The sequence below is a fragment of the Equus quagga genome, chromosome 13 (assembly GCF_021613505.1).
Source record: "Equus quagga isolate Etosha38 chromosome 13, UCLA_HA_Equagga_1.0, whole genome shotgun sequence".
Lineage (NCBI taxonomy): Eukaryota > Metazoa > Chordata > Mammalia > Perissodactyla > Equidae > Equus > Equus quagga.
The window spans coordinates 104,266,941-104,293,517 of record NC_060279.1 but is presented as its reverse complement, the minus strand read 5'-3'; the positions used below and the strand labels follow the sequence as shown (position 1 = coordinate 104,293,517).

The 26,577-nt window shown below is 39.6% G+C and overlaps 1 protein-coding gene across 9 annotated transcripts in view; it reads left to right on the top strand.

Annotated features, from left to right (window-relative positions):
* The window catches only part of ZNF507 (zinc finger protein 507), a 57,156-nt gene that overhangs the window by 6,152 nt on the left and 24,427 nt on the right, over positions 1–26,577 (top strand). For all 9 annotated transcript variants that reach the window (XR_006891622.1, XR_006891621.1, XR_006891623.1 and 6 more), the window contains 3 exons: positions 702–2,836; positions 4,300–4,417; positions 8,039–8,153. Coding sequence is in view for 2 of the 9 variants with exons in the window: in XM_046682998.1 (XP_046538954.1) it covers positions 702–2,836; positions 4,300–4,417; positions 8,039–8,153 (2,368 nt within the window). In the remaining 7 variants the exon portion in view is untranslated. The remainder of the gene's footprint in view (positions 1–701; positions 2,837–4,299; positions 4,418–8,038; positions 8,154–26,577) is intronic.

Here is a 26,577-nt window from a genome sequence, read left to right as displayed (position 1 = left end):
AATATGACCTCTGGAAAAAACCACAGCATAGTTTGTGGTTTAACTTCAGGAAGATAAAGGAAGTACGAGAAGGAACTGGATCGTTGCTGTTATGTAGTTTCGTTTGCATAGCACTACTCAGAGTTCACTGTGCCCTTACAATAGGTTACGTGACTGTATTTTCACAGGTCCAAAGATCTGGGGAGAAAGAACCCTGAAATTTATGATTTTAATAATAAAACTACAATTACATTTGGTGTAAGAAATTGCCTCTCAAGAATTGTGTGAGTCATGCATTGGCTTTACAGATGGTATTTCATAGTAACTTGAGGTGGTTTCACATGCCCTGGGAATGGCCATCTTCCTTCAGTCAAGGAACAAGAGTCATTTGTTTTGGCATTGTGCAAAAAAAGGGGAGTATTGATTGGGTCTAGCTAGATGTCTAGGGCAAAGAAAGTGAAGGAAGAAGGAGATGCAGGTTGTTAAAGTCGTTTCCAAAGAAAGAGATGAAGGATAGAAAGATCTGTATCATCAGTCTTGATAGGAGATACCATTCCCAAGAGAAATTCTGAACAATTTAGGTCTCTATGGGAGAAGCAAGATATATTGATATGGAGTTCCCAGGTTAGAAAATACTAAGATTGGTTTATATTTCCTGAATTATATACCTGTAATTACCGTGTAACCTGGTATTTCTTTCTGTTGTATATTATCCTTTTTAGATATGGAAGAAAGCAGCACTGTTGCCATGTTGGTGCCAGATATTGGAGAACAGGAGGCTATACTGACTGCTGAAACTGTCATCAGTTCATCACTGGAAATTGATGAACAAAGAAAAGCTAAAACAGATCCATTAATCCATGTTATCCAGAAGTTAAGCAAGATAGTGGAGCATGAAAAGTCACAAAAATGTCTTTTAATTGGGAAAAAACGCTCACGTTCAAGTGCTGCAATGCACTCTCTTGAAAACCAAGAACTTTGTGAGATTCCAGCTAAAGTAACCCGGTCGTCTGCTGCTGATATTAGAAGGGCTGAGATGTCGCAAATACATTTTACCCCTGACTCTCTTGCCCAGAATGATGGGAAGGCTATGTCTTACCAGTGTAGCCTTTGTAAGTTTCTGTCATCATCTTTTTCTGTGTTAAAAGATCATATCAAGCAGCATGGTCAGCAGAATGAAGTGATATTAATGTGCTCAGAGTGCCATATTACATCTAAAAGCCAAGAGGAACTTGAAGCTCACGTGGTAAATGACCATGAAAACAATGCCAGCAGTCACACTCAACCCAAAGCCCAACAGTGCGTAAGCCCCGCCAACTCCTTGTGTCAGAGAACCACGGAGAGAAATAATGACAGCACTCCTGACGTCCCAGTAAGTCTGGACAAGCCACAAGCTCATAATGCCCAAACTGTGTCCATGACAGAAGTGGGTAGGAGGAAATGGTATGCATATGAACAGTATGGCATGTATCGATGCTTGTTTTGTAGTTATACTTGTGGCCAGCAGAGAATGTTGAAAACACATGCTTGGAAACATGCTGGGGAGGTTGACTGCTCCTATCCAATTTTTGAAAATGAAAATGAGCCCCTGGGCTTGCTGGATTCTTCAGTGGCTGCCGCACCTGGAGGGGTTGATGCAGTAGTCATTGCTATTGGAGACAATGAACTGAGTATCCACAACGGGCCATCAGTGCAAGTGCAGATTTGCAGCTCAGAACCGTTATCATCCTCGTCTCCTTTAGAACAGAGTGCAGAAGGGGGAGTTCATCTAAGTCAGTCAGTTACCCTTGACACTAATGAGGAAGAAATGCTGGAGGTGATTTCTGATGTGGAGGAGAATCTGATTGCTGATAGCCTACTTTCATCAGCACAGAAAATCATCAGCAGCAGCCCAAATAAAAAAGGTCATGTCAACGTGATAGTGGAGCGTTTGCCAAATGCTGAAGAAACTCTTTCACAGAAGCATTTCCTCATGAATGCTGAAATTGAAGAAGGGAAGAACCTGAGCCCCACAGAAGCCCAGCTTGGGTGTGAAGGAAGAGATGAAGTTTATCGTGCTGATAAATGTACTGTTGATATTGGGGGGCTGATCATAGGCTGGAGCAATCCAGAGAAGAAAGACAGTGAGTTAATAAGTAAAGGACTGGCTCCTGACGAGAATGCCCCACCAGGCCGAAGAAGGACAAATTCTGAGTCTCTTAGACTGCACTCATTAGCTGCAGAAGCCCTGGTTACGATGCCTATAAGGGCTGCAGAACTAACAAGAGCCAACCTTGGGCACTATGGGAATATAAACCTTTTAGATCCAAATACTGGACAAAGGCAAGTAGATAGTACATTGGCAGCATATTCTAAAATTATGTCACCACTTAAAAACTCTTCAGATGGCTTGACTAGTTTTAACCAAAGCAGCTCTACCTTGGTTGCGCTCCCAGAAGGCAGGCAGGAATTGTCAGATGGGCAAGTAAAGACAGGCATCAGCATGTCCTTACTCACTGTAATTGAAAAGTTGAGGGAAAGGACAGACCAAAATGCTTCAGATGATGACATTTTGAAAGAGTTACAGGATAATGCCCAATGCCAACCCATCAGCGATCCAGGTTTGTCAGGAAGCAGTGTAGTGGAGTACATCCCTCATGCTGATCGGCCCTACCGCTGCCGCTTGTGTCACTATGCAAGTGGGAACAAGGGCTACATCAAACAGCACTTGCGAGTCCATCGACAGAGGCAGCCGTATCAGTGTCCTATCTGTGAGCACATAGCTGACAACAGCAAAGACTTGGAGACCCACATGATCAACCACTGTAAAACAAGAATATACCAGTGCAAGCAGTGCGAAGAATCTTTTCATTATAAGGTGAGCCCTGGGGCATGAAATCAATCAGAGAACCTTAGGATTTGAGAGCAAGGAGGGAACTTTGTAGACATAGTCCAACCACCTCATTTTATAGATAAGGAAACTGAGGCCCAGAAAAGTACGGTAATTTGCCCAGGGGATCCCAACTAATTAGTATGAAGGTTGGGACGGAAATCTAGGTCATCAGAATTTCTGGTGTAGGATTCTTTTCCCTACTTCCTGCCGCCTTAACAGCCTCTGTGTTTATCGCTTAGTATTTTAGTGTGTCTGTCTTTTTTAAAAAGTATTGATTTTTAATAACAAGGGAATTACAAGAGAATGTATAGTGGAGGGACATCATAAACATTTGACTTACACAAATTTAATGCTGCATTATCAACATAAAAATATCTATTTTTCAACTTACATGGCCCCCCCCATGCAAGTCATTCACTTCAACTGCTGCACAAACAACCAACAGTGATTTGTATCATTGCAAAAAGAAAAATGGGCCGTATTGGACTTAGTGAAAGACAATACAGTGGAAGTAGAACCACGTAGCTTCTGTTTCATGGGCAGTTTAAGGGACTTTCAAGGATTCCTTTAATGATGTGATTTTCATCTTACGTGCTACCTTAAAAGCAACAACCAGCATGAAATACTGTTTTTGTGAAAGAAACTCACATTCATTGAATCGTTGATTTAGAATTTTCTTCTTCAGGGTGCCAGTTAACTGTTTGAAAAGTCAAAAATGTATCCTATAGGTCTGAGATGTAGACTTTCCCTCTCAAATTACTCAGAGTTGGGGTCTAGCTGGTGGTAAAAAGCTAATCAGAAATAGAAAAGCCTTTGAGTCTGAGATTCACCACCTACTTGGATTGCCCTCATGAAATTCTGAAATGGCCTCAGGCCACTAAACAAATAGTGCATCCAAATGGGCTGCAGAAGCAAGTTCCAGAAGTTTCCAGGAGTTTCTTTTGCTGTTGCACTCTTGACTCATGGGGGTGAGGTGGAGGAAGAAGACATCCTTGGAGGAGCAGTTCCGATTAGGTCTCTCTGACACCTTTAGTTGATATCCACAAGCAGAAATTAATAGGAGTCCAGCAGTTAACTGTGATTGGATTTATTTTTCCGAAAGTATTGAGTTGTTCTGAACACTCTGCTCTTTCATCCTCTGGGCCTTCTTGTGGTTCAGTAAGCATGCACGTGCCACGTATCAACACCTCCTAAGATAGCGGTGGCTTCCTTTAGGAGAATACGAAAAGGGGAACTGTCTTTTTGATGAGGTTGTGATTTCCCTAGTGTATTTCTTTCCATAAACTGTCAAATATATCAAATTATCATCCAGCACATTTGATTTTAAAATCTTGGTAATGTGTTCTAGGTACTAGGCCATGAAAATAATTAATTCCTCCTACAGCCTTCTAGTCACTGTGCAAATATATTTATTGAAAATTATGTATTAATTTCTCTCAATGTTTTAGAGTCAACTGAGGACCCATGAGAGAGAGCAACACAGTCTTCCAGATCCCTTGTCAATAGCCACTTCTAGTGAGTCAAGAATTTCCAGTGATACAGCTGATGGAAGATGTGTTCCAGAAGGTATCTGTGCATTTTTTATATAGGCTTCACTGTCTAGCGTATGAAGTTAAAAAAATACCCTTAGTTGTCATATGGGTTATTTTCAGTACTAATGCTGCATATTTTTTTTCTATTTTTATACTATGGATGTGAGTGAATCTTATGTCTGTTCCTAAGGAAATTCCGAATTCTAAATGAAATACTATATTAGTAAGTACTCAGCTTCAACTGTGTAGGTAGATGTTACACTGAAATTTGTGCTGTCCTGCAAGAGCCAAGTATAGCATAAACCCTGAGGTGACATACCAGCAAGCCGGGAAAGCTGCAGCGTAGAAAGCACGCCTCCCCTCCCTCATTCAGCACCAGTTGACCCAGTGAGAACATAGCCTTTGCAGATGGTAGGCCCCCACCTCAAACCTTAACTGAGGCTTCCTGCCGTGATCTTATTCCTATCCAAGTATGACTGCCAGATTTCATCTGCATTGTTTTAAAACAAAGAAAAAAACCAAGATCTTTTTATGTACTAGTTAGGTACCAGTCGGCCAAGTTTCTACTAATAGGAATATTAGAATCAAAAGATTTAATTAGAGTTCCACGAAAAGGCGGATGCCACATCCGGAGAATTAGGGATAAAGTGTAATAAGCTGTGCTTTCTTGCATCAGCTCACTTCAATTGATATACTTTAAATGTCTCAAGTGTGGTACATAGTGTTTATGGGAAATAAAACATATTGGGGTGACTTTCCTTTTTAGATTTCCTAAGAATTAAAGTTAGAAACAACTGCAGAGTAAAATGTTTTACCATAATGCTTCATTAAATTATACCCCAGAAAGCATAACTGATTCTAGAATGTTTCTGAAAGAACTGATTTGACACCACTGTAGCACCAAGATTCTCTTGTCAAACAGATGTCACCCCTGTAAAACTATCCAAAACAAAAGGAGTTTATGACATAGCATCTGTTTCTGCAGTAGATGGCTGAGCTAAAACAGTTTTGTTTCCTTTTTACAAAATAGCCCTAAATGCCTCCTTTTATTTTAATTCATTATGTTTCCATATCCCCTTTAAAGGAGACATTAAAACATTGGATAGCATTGGATCATAAATCCCTAATGAAGGAATAAAGTAACTACGACTCAGTGGCACCACCTGCGGTCAATACTAGTGGTGGAATATGTCTTTTCTAGCACCATCTTCAAAAGCGATAATTTAAAGCTGTGCAAATGGATTAACCAATTAAAACTCACAATTTTAGTAGAAAAGATTAAAATGTCAGCTCCAGAATAAAATAACCAGCTCGAGCTTTACGTTAGCATCTGTCCAGCATATTCCATTTTGCAGCATCTTTTCTTTGAGTCAGACTGTTTCTTAGGGTTAGATGTGTGGGTTTTAAATTGCTTGCCCTGCCTTTTTTCCTTCCGCTTGGCTCCATTTGCTTTTCTCTGTCACAGTAGTGTAACAGTTTAATGACTGCTAACCTCCTGCACACGGACAGCTATACTGAGACTTCATGAATTCAGTAGTAGAACTTTAGAAAGTAACCTGGTTGTTAGGCCAAAGAACAAGTTTTTAGGTCACAAGGAAGGTAAAAATAATTTATGTCCCATTAAAACTTCTTTAGCTATTTAGTGAACTTATTAAGCAAATGAGGATGTGTGTTTCTGTGGTCCCCACTGTCTCCCCACTTTGATAGCACAGAGAACTTAAGGCGTGGTTTCCACTCAGAGGTCCAGTGTAGTGGCACCTCAGACACTCGTTCTGCTGAGAGGCATGGAGTGCCCATGCTGAGCGGGACACTGTGCTAGGTGCTGGGAGTATGGCGAAGGCCTCGCTGTCTTTGAGGACCCCAGCCCAGTGAGGAAGACAGCACTGTGCCGACAGGTATGTGAGCAAGCTCACGGCTGCTCTCATAGAGCCTCGGGCAGAGCACCTTCATTTTGTGTTTCTTCAGGAAATTTATTCTTCTGTAGTGTAAACCTGCAATTCACCAAGCCCTGGAATCCCGTGTAAACAAAACAGGTGCATCCCTGCCTGCAGGGAGCAGTCAGACTCGAGGCCGGCACGCAGGACATGTGGACGCTGGTGAAGGAAACCACAGAGTGCTGCTGGGCTCACCCACGCTGGGAGGGCCTAGTGTTTCCATTTTGTAGATGAGAAAACTGAGTCCTCAAGAGGTAAAATAATTTGCCTGTGATCACACGGGTACTAAGTGGCAGAGCGAGGACTCAACCCAAGTTTTTGAACTTTAAATCCAATTTTCTTTCCATTGGAGACAGTTGCTTGAAGTAGCACAGGCTCTCATTCTGTGCTATATTAAGTTTTTCCATCTGTCATTTTTATTAGTTGTCATTGATCTGTAATATTTCTCACACCAAACCATTATCCAATATTTCACACTTCATTTTTTCAGAGTTTTTTTTAAAACTGTATTTGGAACAGTGCCACTTATAATCAAGTCCAAGTTTTTAACCTACCAATTAAGAGCAATACTCACATTATAATTATGATTAGTATGTATATTAATGTAACAGATTTATTCCAGGAAATTAGGACGTTTTGTTCTACTTGGCAAAAGTAGTTATTAGCAAAAGAAAATTTCAGTTTTAGAAAGCTTAAATTTAACTTAAGGATTTCCTTTGTTTTGTTCAAATGTCAGTGTGGGTTTTCTTTTGTGCCACCCATTTTACTTAGCTCTCTGTGCCCTGGTGTTCTACCTAAGCCAGCTTCCTGCTCAGCCTTCTTCAGCTTCCACGCTTGCTTTGTTTCTGTGTGTAAAGCAGTGGGGCTGTGAGTGGCCTGTGGACTGTGTGCCGGCAGCAGAGTAAAGAAAGCGTCAAACACCTCCAGGAGCAGGTTCATATGATCAAGCTATTCGGCTTGTTTTGTCTCAGGTTTACTCTGATTTGAATTAGCCAGCTCTGTTCTTGCAGAGTGAGTTTAGGAACGTGGCCTATTTCCACTGGATCTGTGTTTCCTGGATTTCAGAGAGCCACGTGTTCATGTTAGTCATAACCTTTGTGCTTGTGACCTGTCACTTTACTAGATAGAATTATATTATGTAGCACTTAATAATTTGCAGTTTCTTTTCCTTCCATTGTTGCATTGATAGCTGACAGTTACAAACAAAGGAAGCCTACAGAGTGAAAAAGCTTTAGGCTTTTTGTATTGAGTTTGTTATTTGTGCTTTGTAGCCATACTTTATAATATTGGATTATAGTATTCAATTATAACTTGTTGGCAAATCTGTGTTTCCTTAAGACAACATGTCCAATATTGATTAGACTAACACCTTTCAAATGAACAGTGTATCTGCTTAAGTCAGGTGCTGCGCAGTCAGCAGGGCTGCTGGCATCAAGTTCATTGTATTTCAGAATTTTGTACAAGGTTTTGTAGAAACCAAGCCTATGTATCTATGTTTACAAGTCAGATGATACTCAGTTTATATCTGCTGACAGTCCAGATGGAGGAGAACCTGTGAAGCCACTTTAAAACTTCAACTTACTAACTTTATTAAATAGTGAGAAAGCCCTGATTGAAATGTTATACTGTGTGGTATAAGTATTCACTTACAGTGGAATGTAAATGCTGTCATTTGAATGTAATCAAAGCATATTGCTAAAACTCTGAAATACCTTGTCTAGGGAATAAGTCTTCAGTCCAGAAACAGTATAGATGTGATGTGTGTGATTATACAAGTACAACATACGTGGGTGTCAGAAACCACAGACGAATCCATAACTCTGATAAGCCGTACAGGTAAGTGTGATGATCTTAGAGTTGTAATGCTTGTATTAAAATATGTTATAGTAAAAAAAAAAAGTAGAAGTAATTAATTCATAACACTAGTTTAAACACAGGTTAAGCACTAAGAACTTTCCCTTACTGGTTTCATGAGTGTTTATTAAAGAATATGAACGTTAAGCCTGAGTGTTTCGACAATAGGCATCTTGTCTAGTTGAAATACAGGAAGATGTCTATATCATTTTTATGTTTCCAGTTTTATTTGGGTATAAATTATTAGCAATTTTCACTGCTTAGACTACATTTCAGTGATTTGGCAGTTAAATACTCAATATTCCATCAAAAGATCCTTGAAACTTAAAAGCAATAAAATTCCCTATGAAAGATTCTGTTTTTGAAAATTGATCTCATATGTGTAGAATAAGGTCATTTAATTTAATTTTGTTGATTTTTTACAACAGGCAATTCTAATAGGTATTGTCAAAAAATGTGGGCATTCTTAGTTGGTCAAGATAGGTTGATAAATAGAAATCATTATTTCTTAAACTTTGCCTCTTGAGAATAAACTACTTATTTATGTATAGTTAAGGTACATTGTTGCAAAGTTTGTCTAGCTGTCACGGAGCTAGACAGCTTGTTCTACTAGCAGACATGATGGAACATCACATTCCCACTCAAAGCTGAGCGAGTCACCATGACCCATAGTGCTGGGCTGTCGGCATGAACTCATTAACCCCTTGTCAGAACTTGTTTCATGTTTTAACTCTCTCCCCAGGGTTTATAGGTATGACACAGGTGAATGTAGGGAAGTTACTATGTTAATATTTAATGAAAACCTGACAGACTATGCCTTAAAATGCCTTTATTTCATCCCATAATGTGGCATTCTCTCTCTATATATGGTTTTAAATATTTAATATTTGCTTAATTTGCTAACTAGCAGACTTATTTATAATCACTCTTCATACACTATCTGTTTGCAGAGTCTTGTAGCTCTGTGCAATGTCTTTGACCTTGCTACAGTGTCTCTATTATTTCAAATGTTTTTAAAACTAGGATCCCTTAGAGAGATTTTTCCCCCAAGTATAACGAAGGCTATTAACCATTATTAAAAATAACTCAGTGAGATAAATTGTAGATGAGGAGTGATAGGTGGTATTTAACATGTATCATTTATTATTTACACTAGGAACTATATGGGAGAACATGATGGAAACCAGAGACACTGGTTCATCTGGTGTGAGGAGAAAGCTTTGCCTTTATGTTTGGGATGTCTTTATTCTTAAATTTAATGACATACTGTGCCAAATTCTTACGATCTGAGCAATAATAAAATAACATTCCTCTGGATCTAGAATTAGACTGTTCATTCAAATTCACTGAGAAATATTTATTGAGCAAATATTATGTTCCAGGAGCTGTGCTAGACTCTTAGACTATAGTCCTGATTAAAAAGGCATCATCAGTGCCATCATGAAGCTTATCGACAAACAGCAAACAAGGAAACTCTCAAATATACAGTTACGATAAATTTGTGAAAGAGCTTAACGATTGATTCTGCTCCTGTGGAGGAGAGTTACATCTACCTGAATAGACTTACAGCTTAAAGTCTCATTTTGATAGCTTTCTGTGTCTTAGGGATTACGTTTTCTTATGTTCTTAAAATATTCACAGACTCATAGGATTGGTTGCAGTTGTCTTAGGGTCTTCCTAGCAGTGGACAACATCCTGTGAGAATCCTCCTCCTGTTACAGAAGAGAAGACTCAGTATATCATTTTCCAAATTTATTCACACTACACAGAAAGAAACTGTTGTCATACTACTCCCTCATGTGATTATTACCAACTTTTTCTCATAACTCTTATTTTCCAACTTTGAAATCTGTGACTCTTCCTTTAACCTTCTTTAAATACTTTTGGGACACGTCCCCGTTCCTTACTAGCTCTTCGTGTTGTCGGTCTTTAATTTTGACCGTTCTGCTAGGTGTGTAGTGGTGTGTTGTTGTGGTTCTGATTTGCGTTTTCCCTGATAATTCATGAAGTTGGGCATCTTTTCATTTGTTCATAGGCTACTGCCCATTCTTTATGGGGTCATCTGCCTTCTGCGTACTCATTTGCAGCAGCTCTTTATGTATTCTGAACACGAGGCCTCTGTCTGTTGCATATATTGCACATATCTTCTCTAAGCTGTGGGTTGCCTTTCTCTTCTCAGTGAGGTTTTTTTGATGAACAGAAATTTCTAGTTTTAATGTCAGATTTATTAATCTTTTTTCTTTGTGGTTAGGGTTTCTGTGTCTTTATGCTCTGAAACTGAAGTTGATTTTTTGAAATAGCCTGGTGAGTAAGGAAGATGATGAGGTAAAATGTGTGCTTAGAAAATAGTGAGACTGATTTTCAGGGATGCACATCAGCTGGGCCAAAAATACTGAGTGCTTATGTATTAATGAGACTGATTTTCTAATGTGGCACCAAAACTGGGGGAAAAAAACCAGCAAGTTTTTAAGCAATGGGAATGACATTTTGGAATGACACCGTTGCCTCAGTGTGGTCAGTCATTGTATAAAGTCTGGTCTTTACATAAATATAAATATATTAGAAATGATAATCATAGTTAACATTTTTTAGAACATTTTTCGTGGCCCAGGCAATGCACTAAGCCCTCAGTTTGTGTCAGCTCGCTTAATCTGGACAACAGCCTAGTATTTAGGAATATTACTATCCCATTTTCATAGATATGGAAACAGAGACAGAATAGATAAAAACTTTCTCCAGGTCTCACAAGTGGCAGAGCTGGGCTTGAACCCTTGCTCCTGTCAGCTGTGCACATTGTCTGTCTCTGCTGTGCCAGAGAGAACGGCTGATGAGGCCGACTGCCGCTCATCGCCCCCCCCCCCCCCCCCCCCCCCCCCCCCCCCCCCCCACCCCGCAACTTAGTGGTGTAGGGCAGCAGCTGCTTTATCGTGCTCAGGGATTCTGTGGGTCAGGAATTCATAAAGGGCACTGTCAGGATGGCTTGTCACACAAGCTCTGGGGTCTCAGTGAAAGGCTGGAGGTCACTCAGGCAGCTGGGGGCTGCAGTCATCTGAAGGCTCCCTCCCCAGGCTGGGGGTTGGTGCTGGCCGTGCCTGGGCCCTCAGCTGGAACACGTAGTGCATGTCTCCGCGTGGACTTGTCAAGCGTGCCCGTTGCGAAAGTGAATGATGAGATAAGAAGCAGACCCAGGCCGTCTTACCTTCTGTGGCCAGCCTTCCACCATGGTTGCAGGCTTCTTAAGTCTCTTGTAACCTGAGGCGTGTTGAATCTTTAGTAAATTGTGTCGGCTTGGGGAAAAATTCTTCAAGTCTTTGAAAAACTTGAATTTGTCTTAATGAAAACAGTTTAGCGGATGGCATAATTTGGAGGGAAAAGATATGTTTTGTTTTGAAGGGATGAACTGAAGGAGTTTGGTTTTCACAGTAGCATGAAGACTTCTTGGGTTCATGACAAAATTTGAAGTGGCCACTTCTCTGGGCCTTAGTTACTTATTCCTTTGAAAGCATAGGAAGCGAAGTGAATGTGCTAGGAGAAACCCCACTGCAGAATTTCTATTGAAATCTTTTATGTGTTGTCGGGGGGCGGGGGGAATCCCCTTTCTACCCTTCTTGTGTTCATATGCCTGGAATAATACTAAAATTGACCAAAGACCAGATTAACAGGAGAAAAACCCAATTTAATTAGTTGTGCACAGGAGGATCATGAAAATGGTGCTTGGAGAGTGAACAAAGCAGGCAATATATGTATATCTTTTATACAAAGAAACAATAAATTTGTGAGCAATGACAGGGCAAAGAAACTTAGTTTTAGGGTGTGTAATAAGAGAGAAATTTAAGCAGAGTTTAGGTTTGTATTAAATTAACAAGGTTTGTTTATGTCTGCCTCTCAGCCCAGAATTCCCTAGCTCTGGTGATAAGGATGCTGGGAGAGCACCTTTCACATGGGAGATTTATTTCCTGCTTTCAGGGGACCAGAAACAGGAGGGTCAGCATGCCCTTTTTGCTTCTCAAGTAACTTTAATTCAAAATAGTCGATATGCCATTGTGGGATATTTAAAGTCAGCCTGCTCTTGGTCCCAACAAATTATACTCAGCTCACCTCAAATCTTACAGGACGTCCAGTTTCTGCTTTCTTCGCCTAACCCTCAAGGCACTTGCTCCTAATTGAATCAGACCTGGAATAAGGTAGGCTCCAAGTAAGGTCCTAGCTCAGAGAAATAAGGTGTTTTAACCACGTCCTTATCTCCCTGGTGTTCTAGGACTAAAGTAGCTAACCCATTGGAATTGGGAGAAAGCCTGTAGAAAAATTCAGTCCAAGATTTTTAGCCAGATACTGAGAAGCTTTCGGTTTTCCAATGTAAAATGTTTTCTACAGCACCAAGCAATTAACTCAGTTTTCAGCGGACACTGACCAGATGTTCTAAAAATTTAACTCAGTTCTGGCACTGTCTACCTGGAGACAGCATCAGATCCCACTGTTAAGGGCTCAGTCACACAAGACTGCCCCCCACTTCAGACACCAGGTTGTCACCTGTGCTTCTGACCAACCAGCTATAAATCGGAAGTTCCCATGACCCCCTCCTCAGGTTTGATTAGTTTTCTAGAGTGGCTCACAGAACTCAGGAAACTAGTTTACTTACAGTTACCAATTTATTAAAAAGGATACTGATGAAAACCACATGAAGAAATACACAGGGCAAGGCCCAGGAGCGGCAAGGCTCCCATGGCCTCTCTGGGCCTGCCACTCTCCCAGCATTTCACATGGTCACCAGCCTGGATGCTCTTTGAACTGTCCTTTTGGGTTTTATGTAACCATCATTACATAGGCATGACTGATTAAATCATTGGCCATTGGTGACTGAACTCAATCTCCATTCCCTCTCTCCTCCCCTGGGAGGTGGGATGAAAGTTCCAACCTCAGTCACGTGGTTGGTTCCTCTGGCGACCAGCCCCCATCCTCAGGTGCTTTCCTGAACTCACTCATTAATGTAACAAAAGACACCTTTATGCAGTCATCACTTAGGAAATTCCAAGGGTTTTAGGAGCTCCGTGCCAGAAACTAGGACAAAGACCAAATATATATTTCTTACTCTAAATCACAATATCACAGATTTCTACATTGGCTTTCATTTGATTGCCAAAAATAGCTTTCTTGCATCAAGAAGAAAACATTTTTCATACAGATGTGGGTTGGATTTTATTCTTTGCCATAGAAATTGTGTTCATTCTGGCATTCCAAAGCTCTGGTCCAGCCTTATTTACAGGCTACACCAGGAGACCAGCACCCCTGCTGTTAGGATGTTCCCTTGTTTCCTCACATCACATGTATAACTTGATGACTTGAATAATTGAAGTACCAAATGGCTCTATCATCAGGAGCATCAGGCAGTTCCACTAAAGGCGCAAAACAAACTTGTGATAGGTGATGTCATATAAATCTGCTGCTGCTATTCTTGTTACCACGCAGAGGACACAATCTGCTCACCACAAGACAGAAGCCAGTCGTCAAGAGGCAAGATGGTGGCAAAGAAAGGACATTTTATTACAGCCTGCTAGCAAGGGGGAAGATGGCTGACTAATGTCCAAAAGAACCATCTTAAGGGGGCCACAGAATCTTGAACCAGTTATATAGGCCAGTGGGTTATAGGGGAGGGGATTAGGAATGTTGACCTGAGAGTTGCCACACCAGATTTTTCAGTTTTCGTTGATGATGGCTACCCTGTTCGGGAGTCATCACATTCCTAAGGAACTCAAAAGAATGAAGTTATTGTCTTATTGTGATTGGTAAGTACATACACAAGCAGAGGTCATAAAATCTATGGAGCAGTTAGATCTTCTGGAGGGTGCTTATCCAGCTGGGCTAGTTAGACAGAGGTCATTCAAAGTTACAATATGGTCTCTTTTCTACAATATGGCTTCCCTTACATCAACCTTGTGTTGAGTTGGTATCAGTTCCCCCCCTTTTGTTTTTTGTTCCTCAATCTTGAGGGACATCCTATTGATGAGGGGCATACGTTGTTCCACCTCTTTAAGCCAGTCTCTTAGTAAGATGGTGATGGAAGTGGGCTCCAAAAGTTAGGCTCATGTTGTGTAAACAAGTAACCAGATATTTCATAAGAAGCATTTCTAGAGAGACAAAAAGAAAAACAAGGTCAATGGTGGGAGAAAATTATAAACCAGTTCCTGAGCCCAGGAGGCAGCCAGTCAACAGACATGATGTGAGGCAACAGACATGAATCTCTCTTAAGTTTATATCACATCCTCCAGCTTCAGTTTGCAAGGCTTCAGGCAAAAGGGCAGGTTCAGTTCTCAGTGATTCCAAGTGAAAATGATGGGAAAAAATTGAAAACGTTAGTTTGGAGATTTGTAGCCAGATATTTCAAAAAACTAGAATAATTCAGGATCCAGTCCAGTTAACAGGTATAAGACAAAAACCTCAAAGACAGTTAACAGATCTAGAATCTAATATCCATGAATGTGTACTATAGTTTTTACTGAAATAATTTTTCTCTCTAAAACCACCCTCATTTTTACCAAAGATAGCCAATTAAGACTCTTTGGTTTGCAAAATAAGTATAGCTTCAATCAAACTTCTTTCATTCATTTACATAAGTACAGCAAGAACAGTCATTAATCACATAGGCTCTTTTAAATATGCTTTGCTGAAACTTTTTATAAGGAATCTCAGATTGAACTTTAAAGGCCTCTTGAGGCCAGAAAAGCCAAGCCGAGTATTTGTTATCAGGCTTCACCTGCAATACCTTAGATTTGGATGAATTCCTCTCTTCTCTTGTTGTTCCCCAAAATATTTTGAGATTCTAGGCACCTGTCAGATAAGTGACCTTCCTTACTTACCTGGTAAGGTTGCTAGGAAACAAGGTACCAGGCCAATATTTCCAAGTGGCTTTATTCCAGAAAGTGAACCTTTATTCCTCAAAAGCTGCCTGGTCATATCTGAGTCTGTATGTTTCTCTCAAATATGACATTCCAGTCAAAGCTTTGGTAATGTAACCAATGTTTTCAATTATGTCCTGTTATAAAGAGAACAGATTCTTATTGAACTTATGCAAATAACTATATTGCCATGAGAACAATACTCACTAAGAGGTTCCAAATTCTGGAGGGATCAGGTAGGGAGAAAAAAATAAATGTTTCAATTCTGCTTACAAAGGTGTGATCTTACCAAATTGCTATAGGTCATAGTTAGCTTAAGGAAAAGAGAAAAAGACCTCCTTAAATCTGAAAAAACAAAACATCAAAGAAATCAATGTTTCAAACAAAAAGTCCTGTAAATTACAATCATCCTCATCAGTTCATTCAGTCCTATGTAATCAATTCTTGATCCTAATCTTCTGTTAGTAGTTTCATCAGGTCATCAGTTTCGCTGTTAGAGTTCTGAAATTTCTTAACCAGCCCAGTTTTATAGTTGGAAAGTTTATCAGAAGCCTGTATTCTGGAGTGTCAGAGTCCTTTCCATGAATTTCTCTGAAGACAAAACATATTTTGCAAAACCATTAGAGTAAAACGATAACTATCTGTAAACAACCAAACCCCAAAATGGCAATTGACAAAGAAACTTGCCTATATCTGTGACATACAATGCTTCAAGATAACAACTAGAATTACGGCTGATAACCAGGACAGATCAGAATTTTAGGAATGTTACATAATTTTTAAAACATTTATATTAATAAGACTTACCCTTTAATACCATTTAAGAAGATTTATCATCACTTATTTGACAATGCTTCCCATATAATTTAACATACCAAGTAAGTCTAATAAGTTTAATATCTTCCTCCTTATAGGAAGAGAGAGAGAATTTCTTTGAGAAGTCCCAGGGGCCTTCTGAAAATTCTCAAAGAAAAAAATTTTTTCCTTCTCCCAGGTCAAAAGAAAGACTTCATTCAGGATTTGAATGTACATGTATATATTTTTTTAAGAAAACAAAAACAAAATCTCCATTCTTTATTCCTTCTCTACTGAAAATATATCTTACTTTCCTTTAACACAAAGATGTTTTCCTCATTAATTTTTAGTAGCTTTTTTTTTTTTAAAGATTGGCACCTGAGCTAATAATTGTTGCCAGTCTTGTTTTTTTTTTTTCCTTCTTCTCCTTGAAGCCCCCCAGTACGTAGTCGTATATTCTAGTTGTGACCACCTCTGGTGGTGCTATGTGGGATGCCACCTCAGCATGGCCTGAGGAACAGTGCCATGCCTGCACCTAGGATCTGAACCGGTGAAATCCTGGGCTGCCGAAGTGGAGTACACGAACTTAAGCACTCAGCCATGGGACTGGCCCCTTTGGTAGCTTTAATTACTCATATTAATTAGAATTTTTAACCCTTACAGACCTTAAAAAAACTAAAAAGTCAAATATAAACTGTCTTTTGTATTAACATTCTATGGCTTGGCAGATTCATAAACACTTTGTAATAATTCCTAGAGACATAGAATAATCTTTAATAAAATACAAGACATGTTTACTAATAGACCCAAATATATTTTAGTTTCTCTGTAATAAGAAGCCAAAAGTAGATAAACCAGATTTAATAATTAACGTCTAATATTCTAACTTGTTTGGAAATGATCTAGACACTCAAGGAGTTTCCATCATTGACTTTAACCTAACAAAATTTCACTTTTTCAAGTTACCAAAGAAATTTTGGAACTATTTTAAGTACTCATGTCATAAACTGTAATTATTGCTAAAAGTTTGTAAACTCTTATCTTACTTACATCTCGACCATTTGTTTATAACAATCAGATTACTCACAAGAACTTCATGTGACACTAAAGCAGCCATCATCTTAAATTGTTTTAAGTACGTATATCATAACGTAATCATTATTAAAAAGTTTCCCCCAAAATTTTACCCTTTTTACATTTATTCAGTTTACCTATTTCTGATAGTTACTTAGATTGCCTACAAAATTTCATGAGACATTAGACAAAATTAGCCATCATTTTAAGTTATTGTTTTGCTGACCAGTTGTTTTTTGTAGAAATTGGCACCTGAGCTAACAACTGCTGCCAGTCTTCTTTTTTTTTTTCCTGCTGTTTCTCCCCAAATCCTCCCAGTACATAGTTGTATATTTTAGTTGTGGGTCCTACTAGTTGTGGGTCCTGACAAGCAGTGCCGTGTCTGTGGCCAGGATCCAAACCAGTGAAACCCTGGGCCGCTGAAGCAGAGCACGCAAGCTTAACTCCTTGGCCATGGGCCAGCCCGGTAACCAGGTTTGTGGTAAAGGTAACATCAGCTTCTTTGACCAATAAATGTTGAATAAAGGTTGCATGTCTGCATCACATCCAATGCTGATAACTCTGAAAACATGTCCATTTTAATCAAACCAACAAACTTAAATCAGTTTTCAGTTACCAAAGATTAATTTATATCATGTTAACTTAAAAGACATTTGGGTTAATTTCTTTTCTGTTTAGAAATAATTTACGTAAGCACTTATTTTAAACCAATTAAACAGAGCTCTTAATTTTTGGTCACACTCTCCAGTGGTAAAAATATCACACACATAACATACATATAGACACACAGAGAGACTGCACAGCTGTTGTTTTAAAATTACTGCCGTGAGTCAGGTATAAGGCTCCCTAATTATTAATCCAAATTTTGTTTTAAGTCTTTTTCACTAACATTTGTGGAGAAGACACTCAAGATGCTAGACTTTTGATGAGGGTGCTTTTCTGGCCATTTTTCTTGCTTTTTCCTTTTTTTCTTCCTTAAGTCCTAGGAATTAGTGATGGACTAGATATTCCCCAGAGGATTTTCAAGCTCTTTGAGAGAAGGGAAATAGGTGGGACCTAAACTGCCTCTAGAGCTGCATTTCCAGTCTTGCAAAGATTTTTTTTAATGATAATTGCTCTTAATTTCTGAGCAATTGGGTTGTAACTTAAATGACATTATAGGTTGATCTTCCTGTCCAATTATATCACAAAGGAACAGAGAAACCACTCAAGTTTTCTCCAAGATGGAGTTTCTGGGTCATATTTTCCTTGTCAGTTTTTAGTGTTCCAGTACCTACAAGCATTTATGGCTTAACTGTGGATACAGGAGGCATCCGCAAAAGAGAGTGTAAAAGGAGCAGCCCCCACAAGATCCAGAAAGTTCACTCCCAAAAACAGTCCAAGAAAGCAAAGGCTTCCACTGCACAGGCAGTAGTGCAGTAACAAGCAACAAAGTCTCAGACAACAAAGGCTCCCGATGGATTGGGACCCCTCCTGACCAGAGAGGTCATAAAGCCAAGTTCTCAAGATATAGCACTAGAGAAAAAGGAAAAGGAAAATCTCATCTTATATGCACATTAACAGTTTTAGCTATGCTTTGGGTCTCAGAGCCAGACTAATACCTGGGGGGAGGTGCCTCCAGGTTGGGCATTGTGTATGCTTTACAGAGTGGCTTGTCATTGCACAGACATTTTCTTGAAGTTGAAAGGGGGACCTGTGTCATCTACCCCGTTCCGTGACCAACTCATCCTTTCACAGGAGACTTTGAGGTGGTGAGCGCCCAAGTGGCTCTTAACTGCTCAACCCATGCCCACCAATATCGCAACCCTTTTGGCTTCCAGGATGCCCTTAGCAACAGCTTCCACCTTATGTGCACACTCCATAGGCAGGCCCTATGGCAGAGCCTACTGGAGCCCCCCAGACGACAGGCTGATGGAGTGCCTACATCTTGCTCTATGGTTTTTCCCTTTTATGACAAATGACACACACACAAAAAAACAGAGACAAGGAAAAATAGTGGCTCTCTCTGGGAGGAAAGGATCAATACAATTAGTACTCAGTAGCTCGGACTCCCTATAGCTAAAAGTCGCCCAATTCAGGGGAATGCAGCCTAAGGGGCTACAGGTGGGGATCAAATTAGCGTTTCCCATTGTTTCAGAATTTAGACATTGCTGGTCAAAAATATATTTACGCTGCAGCTAGAATCAGATCACAAAAATTTCACTCATCCCTGAAATCAAGACCTTTATGATGAAGGCCCAGCCCAGGCTTTCTTCTAACGGCCAAGGTAGTTCCCCTGAGGCTGACGGCAGTTTGGTAGGACTCTTAGCCACATACAGGAGTGCAACCTGCATTTCTGTCCAACTATCTCTTACTGCAAAATGGAGTGCAGCCGTATTTTTGTCCAATCGTATTGGTCCAACCCCAACCTGACTGTTGTCAAGCCAAGCCCTCAGGACACAAACAAGCTTGGTTAAGATTCTGCTGTTCTCTGTAAACCTTTACAGCTCCTTGAAACCTTTGGTGGAAGGGTGGAGCCCTTGACTCTTTAAAGATTAAAGATTTTTCCTTGTTCCTTGGTTTGGAGGGTCAAAAAGAGTCCAAAATGGCAACTGCAATTTTAAATCATCTCTGGTTATCATGCCAGCTGTTTACAGTTATCCCCATTTTAGGGGGCTTTTCCCAAGTTGGCTGCAACAAACAAGGCAATTTCTAAAGAGAATTTGTTACAATCACCAAGAAACTCAGTCCCCAAACAGCCAATTTTAACAAATAGAACAGTCAGATATAGACAAACATGAACAGATACGAAAATCCTATCCTCCTGGGACTCTAATCCAGAGCTCATGACTCTAACCCAATCCTTTTGAGTGCCCCAGTGGCTGTCACCCCTTTTCATTGTCTCCTACAATCCCAGCCTTGGGACTTTAACCCAGCAACCAGATCTCACCAGTACGACCCCTAACCCACTATCCTGATGAGATATTAGACAGTTTTAGGCACAGGCACATTTTAACGAGGTCACTTACCCAAAAGTCGTTTGATCCTGGAGCTCTTCACAGACACACAAAAACCAGATACCAGTGAACCTGTTCCTAGATTTCAGGTGAGGTCCTATACCTTTTCCCACTCTGGTAGGGCACCCTATTAACCAGATGGTCCCGCGCCTCAAAGAGGGGATCCCAGATAGGGGGGAGGGAAAGTTCTTAGTGGTGCACCCCCGAGGCAACTTACCCTACGACAGATGTGAGCCTGTCAGCGCACCCCAAGTAGCCGTTTCTCTTTCCACCATAGGGAGCATTAGGAGGCAGCCAGCGTTGGCATTGGAGAGCAGGAAGGGCAGATCCCCGAGAGAAACAGCCTCAGCAGCCGAGAGAGACTTACCCAACAGGTCACCCGTCCAAGGTCGACTGGCCATGAGTAGGATTTATCGTCCCTTCGTTGTTGCCAGATTTCTGTTACCGCACAAAGGGCACAGTTTGCTTGTTGTGAGACAAAAGCCAGTCATCGAGAGGCAAGATGGTGGCAGAGAAAGGGCATTTTATTACAGCTTGCTAGCAAAAGGGAAGATGGCCAAATAGTGTCCAAAAGAACCATCTTAAGGGGGGCACAGAATCTTGAACCAGTTATATAGGCCAATGGGTTATAGGGGAGGAGGTTAGAAATGTTGACCTGGGAGTCGCCACACCACATCTTTCAGTTTTCATTGATGATGGCTGTCGGCATAGACTCTGTTCAGGGGTCATCGCATTCCTAAGGAACTCAAAAGAACGAAGTTATCATCTTATCGGACCTGGGAGGTACATGCGCAACTGGGCTCATAAAATCTACAGAGCAGGTGGATCTCCTGGAGGGTGCTTATCCAGCTGGGTTAGTGAGGCAGAGGTCATTCAAAGTTACAGTATGGTCTCTTTTCTACAATATGGCTTCTCTTACGTCAACCTTGTGCTGAGCCAGTATCACTCTAGTGTCAATACAGTTTTGTTTTGCTTTGCTTTTGCTTTGCTTTGGTTTGATTTTTTGCCCAGTGTATGGGGTAACTGGAAATAGGAATGTTGCTGGTCTATTGTTGACATGGTAGAAACCCTGTTTCCAAACATATGTTCTGTGCTTTCTCTAGGTGCTACATGTGTAGTACAGGTTGATATAGAGTCAGCTATTCATTTTCTGACTCAGCAAAACATATGGTCACGTAATTTACATCTTCAGGAAAGAAGATAGGCAGTAAATAAGTAAACGATAATTTCAGAAAATAAATGCAGGGAAGTGAATAAAACAGGATGATGGTATAATAATGGTTGCCTCTAACTTTTTTGACTAAGAGAATTTTGTTTGCTCCATATAATTGTATAAGGAAAGGTGACGAGGGAATGGAAAATGAGAAAATAATACTTTAGCTAAAAGAAATATATTCTAAGAAAGGGAGTGAAAATAGGTTTAAGCCACTGTTAGATAACTTTGAAGTTGAGGCTTTTCTGTAGTGTCCCTTCTCCTCTAATCATTTTGGTAAGTATGTCACCTTCTCAAGTCATTCCCATGTTTTTTTCATGCTTAGATCTTATAATGAATATTCACCATTTTAAGCTCCCTTCAGAATAGCATTTGTAGCAGCCTGAGGAAGGTGCTCATAGCATTAGGGCTGAGTTGTTCAGCTCACTGCTTTTGCTTTCTCTCTCCCGTCCTCTCTTTAAAAAAGATTTTAAGGATTTCTTCATATTAAAGGATATCGATTAACCAAGTCAGCAAACTTTATAGAAATAAGTCTTTGTCCAGTAGGGTGGGAGAGAAAAATTTGGAAAGACTAGTGCAAGAAAGTAAAAGGCTTGATCTATATGCATTGTTTACATAGGAAAGCTAATGAAAGTCTGAATTATTAGCAAAGAGCATTTCAAACAGTAATATTTCACTGTAAATTTTAGCTAGTCTCAAACTCTTATACCTTAAGGTATACTTGTCCTCCACAAACTATTCTAAAAATAATTGGAGCATTTACTTCTGGAATATGTGATTCACAACTTACATAGATATCCATTATTAATTTTTTTTTCTTTAAAGATTGGCACCTGAGCTAATAACTGTTGCCACTCTTTTCTTTTCCTGCTTTTTCTCCCAAAATCCCCCCAGTACATAGTTGTATATTTTAGTTGTGGGTCCTACTAGTTTTGGCATGTGGGACACTGCCTCAGCGTGGCCTGACAAGCAGTGCCGTGCCCGTGCCCAGGATCCAAACCAGCAAAACCCTGGGCCGCCGAAGTGGAGCACGTGAACTTAAACACTCAGACATGGGGCCAGCCCCTCCGTTATTAATTTAAATGTACTGTTTCATTATACCTGGTTTTTGCCTGTGGTAATAAATACTGACCTATCAAAAGTCTTAAAAATGGCCTTGTCCTACAGTTCAGGAATGTTCTTACCTCAGGGACAGGAAGAGGAGGCAACCAAAGTGGGCACATAGGGTGTTTCAAAGGAATGTTGTCTTAACTTCTGTCTTCATTATGAGTGTTTACTTCTCCTTTATTATTATTAAAGATTCTCGGGGTGAGGGGGATGGACTTTATCGTATAAAATAATCAATGATGCATTTAGATGTAGGAGATATTTGTTACAAGATTGTTTACAATGTTAAAAAGATTGAAAACATTCTAACTCTAGAAATATTAGAATGGTTAAATTATGATATTGTATTATATTAGGATGGAACATTATACCCTTCTTGAAAATGTGTAACTTTTCACTTGAGAAAATACTCATGAAACATTGTCAAAAATGGGATTAAAAATCTATAGTATCATTCCACTTTTGCTTCAGATCTACATACGTACATTTGAAAAGACTGGTGGGAAGTTATACAAGAAAGTTTTTAAATTTTGGATTTTTACTTGCCTGTATATTCCATTTTTGTATAAGGAATATAGATTATATAATCAGAAAAATTTTTTAATAAAGACAGCATTTGCTGACCAGTTGAGCAGGACAGAAATTGGCTTAGCAATTTAAACTAAAGGAGGAGGGTCGCATTTCAGACAACAGAGCAAACTAGGTAACTTGCACAGCTCTCTCAATAAAGATAACTAAAATGCTGGATAAATATGAAAAACAACATTTAAATGTATAGCAATCTGTCAGGGAATTTAAGAAACTGCAGAGGTAAAAATCAGAGTAAAGCAGGGTACCCTGTGAGTGAATGAGCTATACCTATCGCCATGGATAAATCTCAGCAACATTGAGCTAAGATAAAGAAGCACGTCACACAAGAAAACGTGAAGGATGCTTCTGTTTACATGCTCAAAAACATGCAAAAGAACGGTTGTTTAGGGATACATATAGGTAAAACTAAGAAAAAGTAAGCAAATCATACAATATAAAAATTCAGGAAAGTGGTGCCTCTTTTGAGGAGGAAGAGAAGTGAGATCTTGGAGGAGCTCTTAAGGTGAAGAGAGCTCTTAAGGTAAAGGCAGTGTTCTCCTTAAGCAGGTATTGTGTACACTGTGTTTATTACTTTTTTTAATTGCATATACACCTTATACCACTCTTTTATATAGTTAATTTCACACAAAAAAACATTTTTTCAATTGTATATGCAGATTAAACCAAATTCTATGGGAGAAGTAGTGGTAAGGAATGAAATTAAGTATGTGGATTTTGTAGGTAGTTCAGTTTCTTACTCATTTAGAATGGGTAATACATACATGCACATATGAACTTTAGAATCAACTTCTCTAGTTTCCTCTTAAAATACTGGGGTTTTTTTAATATAATTTTTTTTTTTTTAAGATTGGCACCTGGGCTAACAACTGTTGCCAATCTTTTTTTTTTTCTCTGCTTTATCTCCCCAAATCCCCCCTGTACACAGTTGTATATCTTAGTTGCACGTCCTTCTAGTTGTGGGATGTGGGACACCGCCTCAACGTGGCCTGACGAGCGGTGCCATGTCCGTGCCCAGGATCCGAACCCTGGGCCGCTGCAGCGGAGTGCGTGAACTTAACCACTCAGCCACGGAGCTGGCCCCAAAATACTGTTATTTGTATTGGAATCATCTTCAGCTTCTAGATTAATTTAGAAAGAATTGACAATTTTATACAAACAATGTGTGAGCTTTTCCATTTGTTCAAGTCATCTGTTCTGTCCCTCAGTACTATTTAAAGTTTTCTTCATGTATATTATTGTGTACATTTCTTGTTTCATGTGTGTGACTAGCCACACACACATACATATGTGTATATGTATCAGGTAGCCCTTGGTTTGTACAACAGCATGGGATTGTAAATATGACCATGCAAGCCAAAACCATACAAAGCAATCTTAATAATTAATGGTGAAAATTACAGTTCCTCCAAGACCTTTACATTTTCTTTTCTTTTAAATTTTTATTGAAGTAACGTTGGTTTATAACATTATGTAAATTTCAGGTGTACATCTTTATATTTCAACTTCTGTGTAGACTGTGTTCACCACCAAAACTCTAGTTCCATTGGTCACCATACATATGTGCCCTTTTACTTACTTTGCCCTCCCCTCCTTCACCGCTGGTAACTACCAATCTGTTCTCTGTGTCTGTGTGTTTGGTTGTTGTTGTTGTTTTATCTTTCACATATGAGTGAAATCACAGAGTATTTGGCTCTCTCCATCTGACTTATTTCACTTAGCATAATACCCTCAAGGTCCATCCATGCTGTCAAAAATGGCAAGATTTCATCTTTTGTGTGTGTGTGTGTGAGGAAGATTGGCCCTGAATTAACATCTCTTGCCAATCTTCCTCTTTTTGCTTGAGGAAGATTGTCACTGAGCTAACATCTGTGCCCATCTTCCTCTATTTTATGTGGGATGGCGCCACAGAGTGGCTCAACAAGCAGTGCTAGGTCCGCACAGGATCTAAACCTGCAAATCCTGGGCCACCGAAGCAGAGCACGTGGACTTAACCACTATGCCACCAGGCTAGCCCCAAGATATCATCTGTTTTTATGAGTAGTGCTCTGTCTTCTTCATCCATTCATCCGTCAGTGGGCTTAGGTTGTTTCCAGGGCTTGGCTATTGTGAATAATGCTGCAGTGAACATAGGGGTGTGTATGTCTTTTCGAGTTAGTGTTTTCCTGTTCTTTGGATAAATTCTCTGAAGTGGAATAGCTGAATCATATGGTAGTTGTATGTTTAATTTTTTGAGGAATCGCCATAGTGTTTTCCATAGCGGCTGCACCAGCTTCCATTCCCACCAGCAGTACATGAGGGTTCCGTTTTCTCCACATCCTCTCCAACACTTGTTATTTCTTGTCTTTTTAATAATAGCCATTCTGATGAGTGTGAGGTGATATCTCATTGTGGTTTTGATTTGCATTTCCCTAATAATTAGTGATATTGAGTATCTTTTCATGTCTCTGTTGGCCATCTGTATGTCTTCCTTAGAAAACTTTCTGTTCAGATCCTCTCCCCATTTATTAATCAGGTTTTTGGGGTTTTTTTTGTTGTTGAGTTGTATGAGTTCTTTTTATATTTTAGATATTAGCCTCTTACCGAGTAGTTGATTTGCAAATATCTTCTCCCACTTGGTAGGTTGCCTTTTCATTTTGTTGATGCTCTCTTTTGCTGTGCAAGAAGCTTTATAATTTGATGTGGTCCCGTCTATTTATTTTTTCTTTTGTTTCCCTTACCTGAGGAGACATGATATTCAAAAAGATACTACTAAGATCGATGTCAAAGAGCCTATGTTTTTTGAGGACTTTTATGGTTTCAGGTCTTTCTTAGGTCTTGAATCCATTTCAAGTTGATTTCTGTGTATGGTGTAAGATAATGATCTACTTTCATTCTTTTGCACGTCTCTGTCCAGTTTTCCCAACACCATTTATTGAAGAGACTTTCCTTTCTCTGTTTTATTTTCTTGGCTCCTCTGTCAAAAATTAGCTGTCCACAAATATATGGGTTATTTCTGGGCTCTCAGTTCTGTTCCATTGATCTGTCTGTTTTTGTGCTGGTACCATGCTGTTTTGATTACTATAGCTTTGTAGTGTATTTTGAAACCAGGGAGTGTGATACCTCCAGCTTTGTTCTTTTTTCTCAGGATTCCTTTGGCTATTTGGGGTCTTTTGTTGTTCCTTATCAATTTTAGGATTCTTTATTCTCTTTCCATGAAAAACATCATTTGGACTTGGACAGGGATTGCCTTGAATCTGTGGATTGCTTTAGGAAGTATGGACGTTGTAACTACGTTAATCTTCCAGTGCATGAGCAGGAAGTATCTTGCAATTTCTTTGAACTTCTTCAATTTCTTTCAACAATGTTTTATAGTTTTCAGCGTACAGATCTTTCACCTCCTTCGTTAAATTTTTTCCTAGGTATTTTATTCTTTTTGTTGCAATTATAAATGGGATTGTATTCTTGATTTTTCTTTCTGCTGTTTCATTGTTAGTGTATACAAACACTACTGATTTTTGTGTGTTGATATTGTACCCTGCAACTTTACTGTAAGCATTTATTATTTCTAATAGTTTTTTGGTGGATTCTTTAGGGTTTTCTATATGTAAAATCATGTCATCTGCAAATGGTGACAGTTTTACTTCTTTTCCAATTTGGATCCCCTTTATTTCTTTTTCTTGCCTAACTGCTCTGGCTGGGACTTCCAATTTTATGTTGAATAAGAGTGGCAAAAGTGGGCATCCACATCTGGTTCCTGT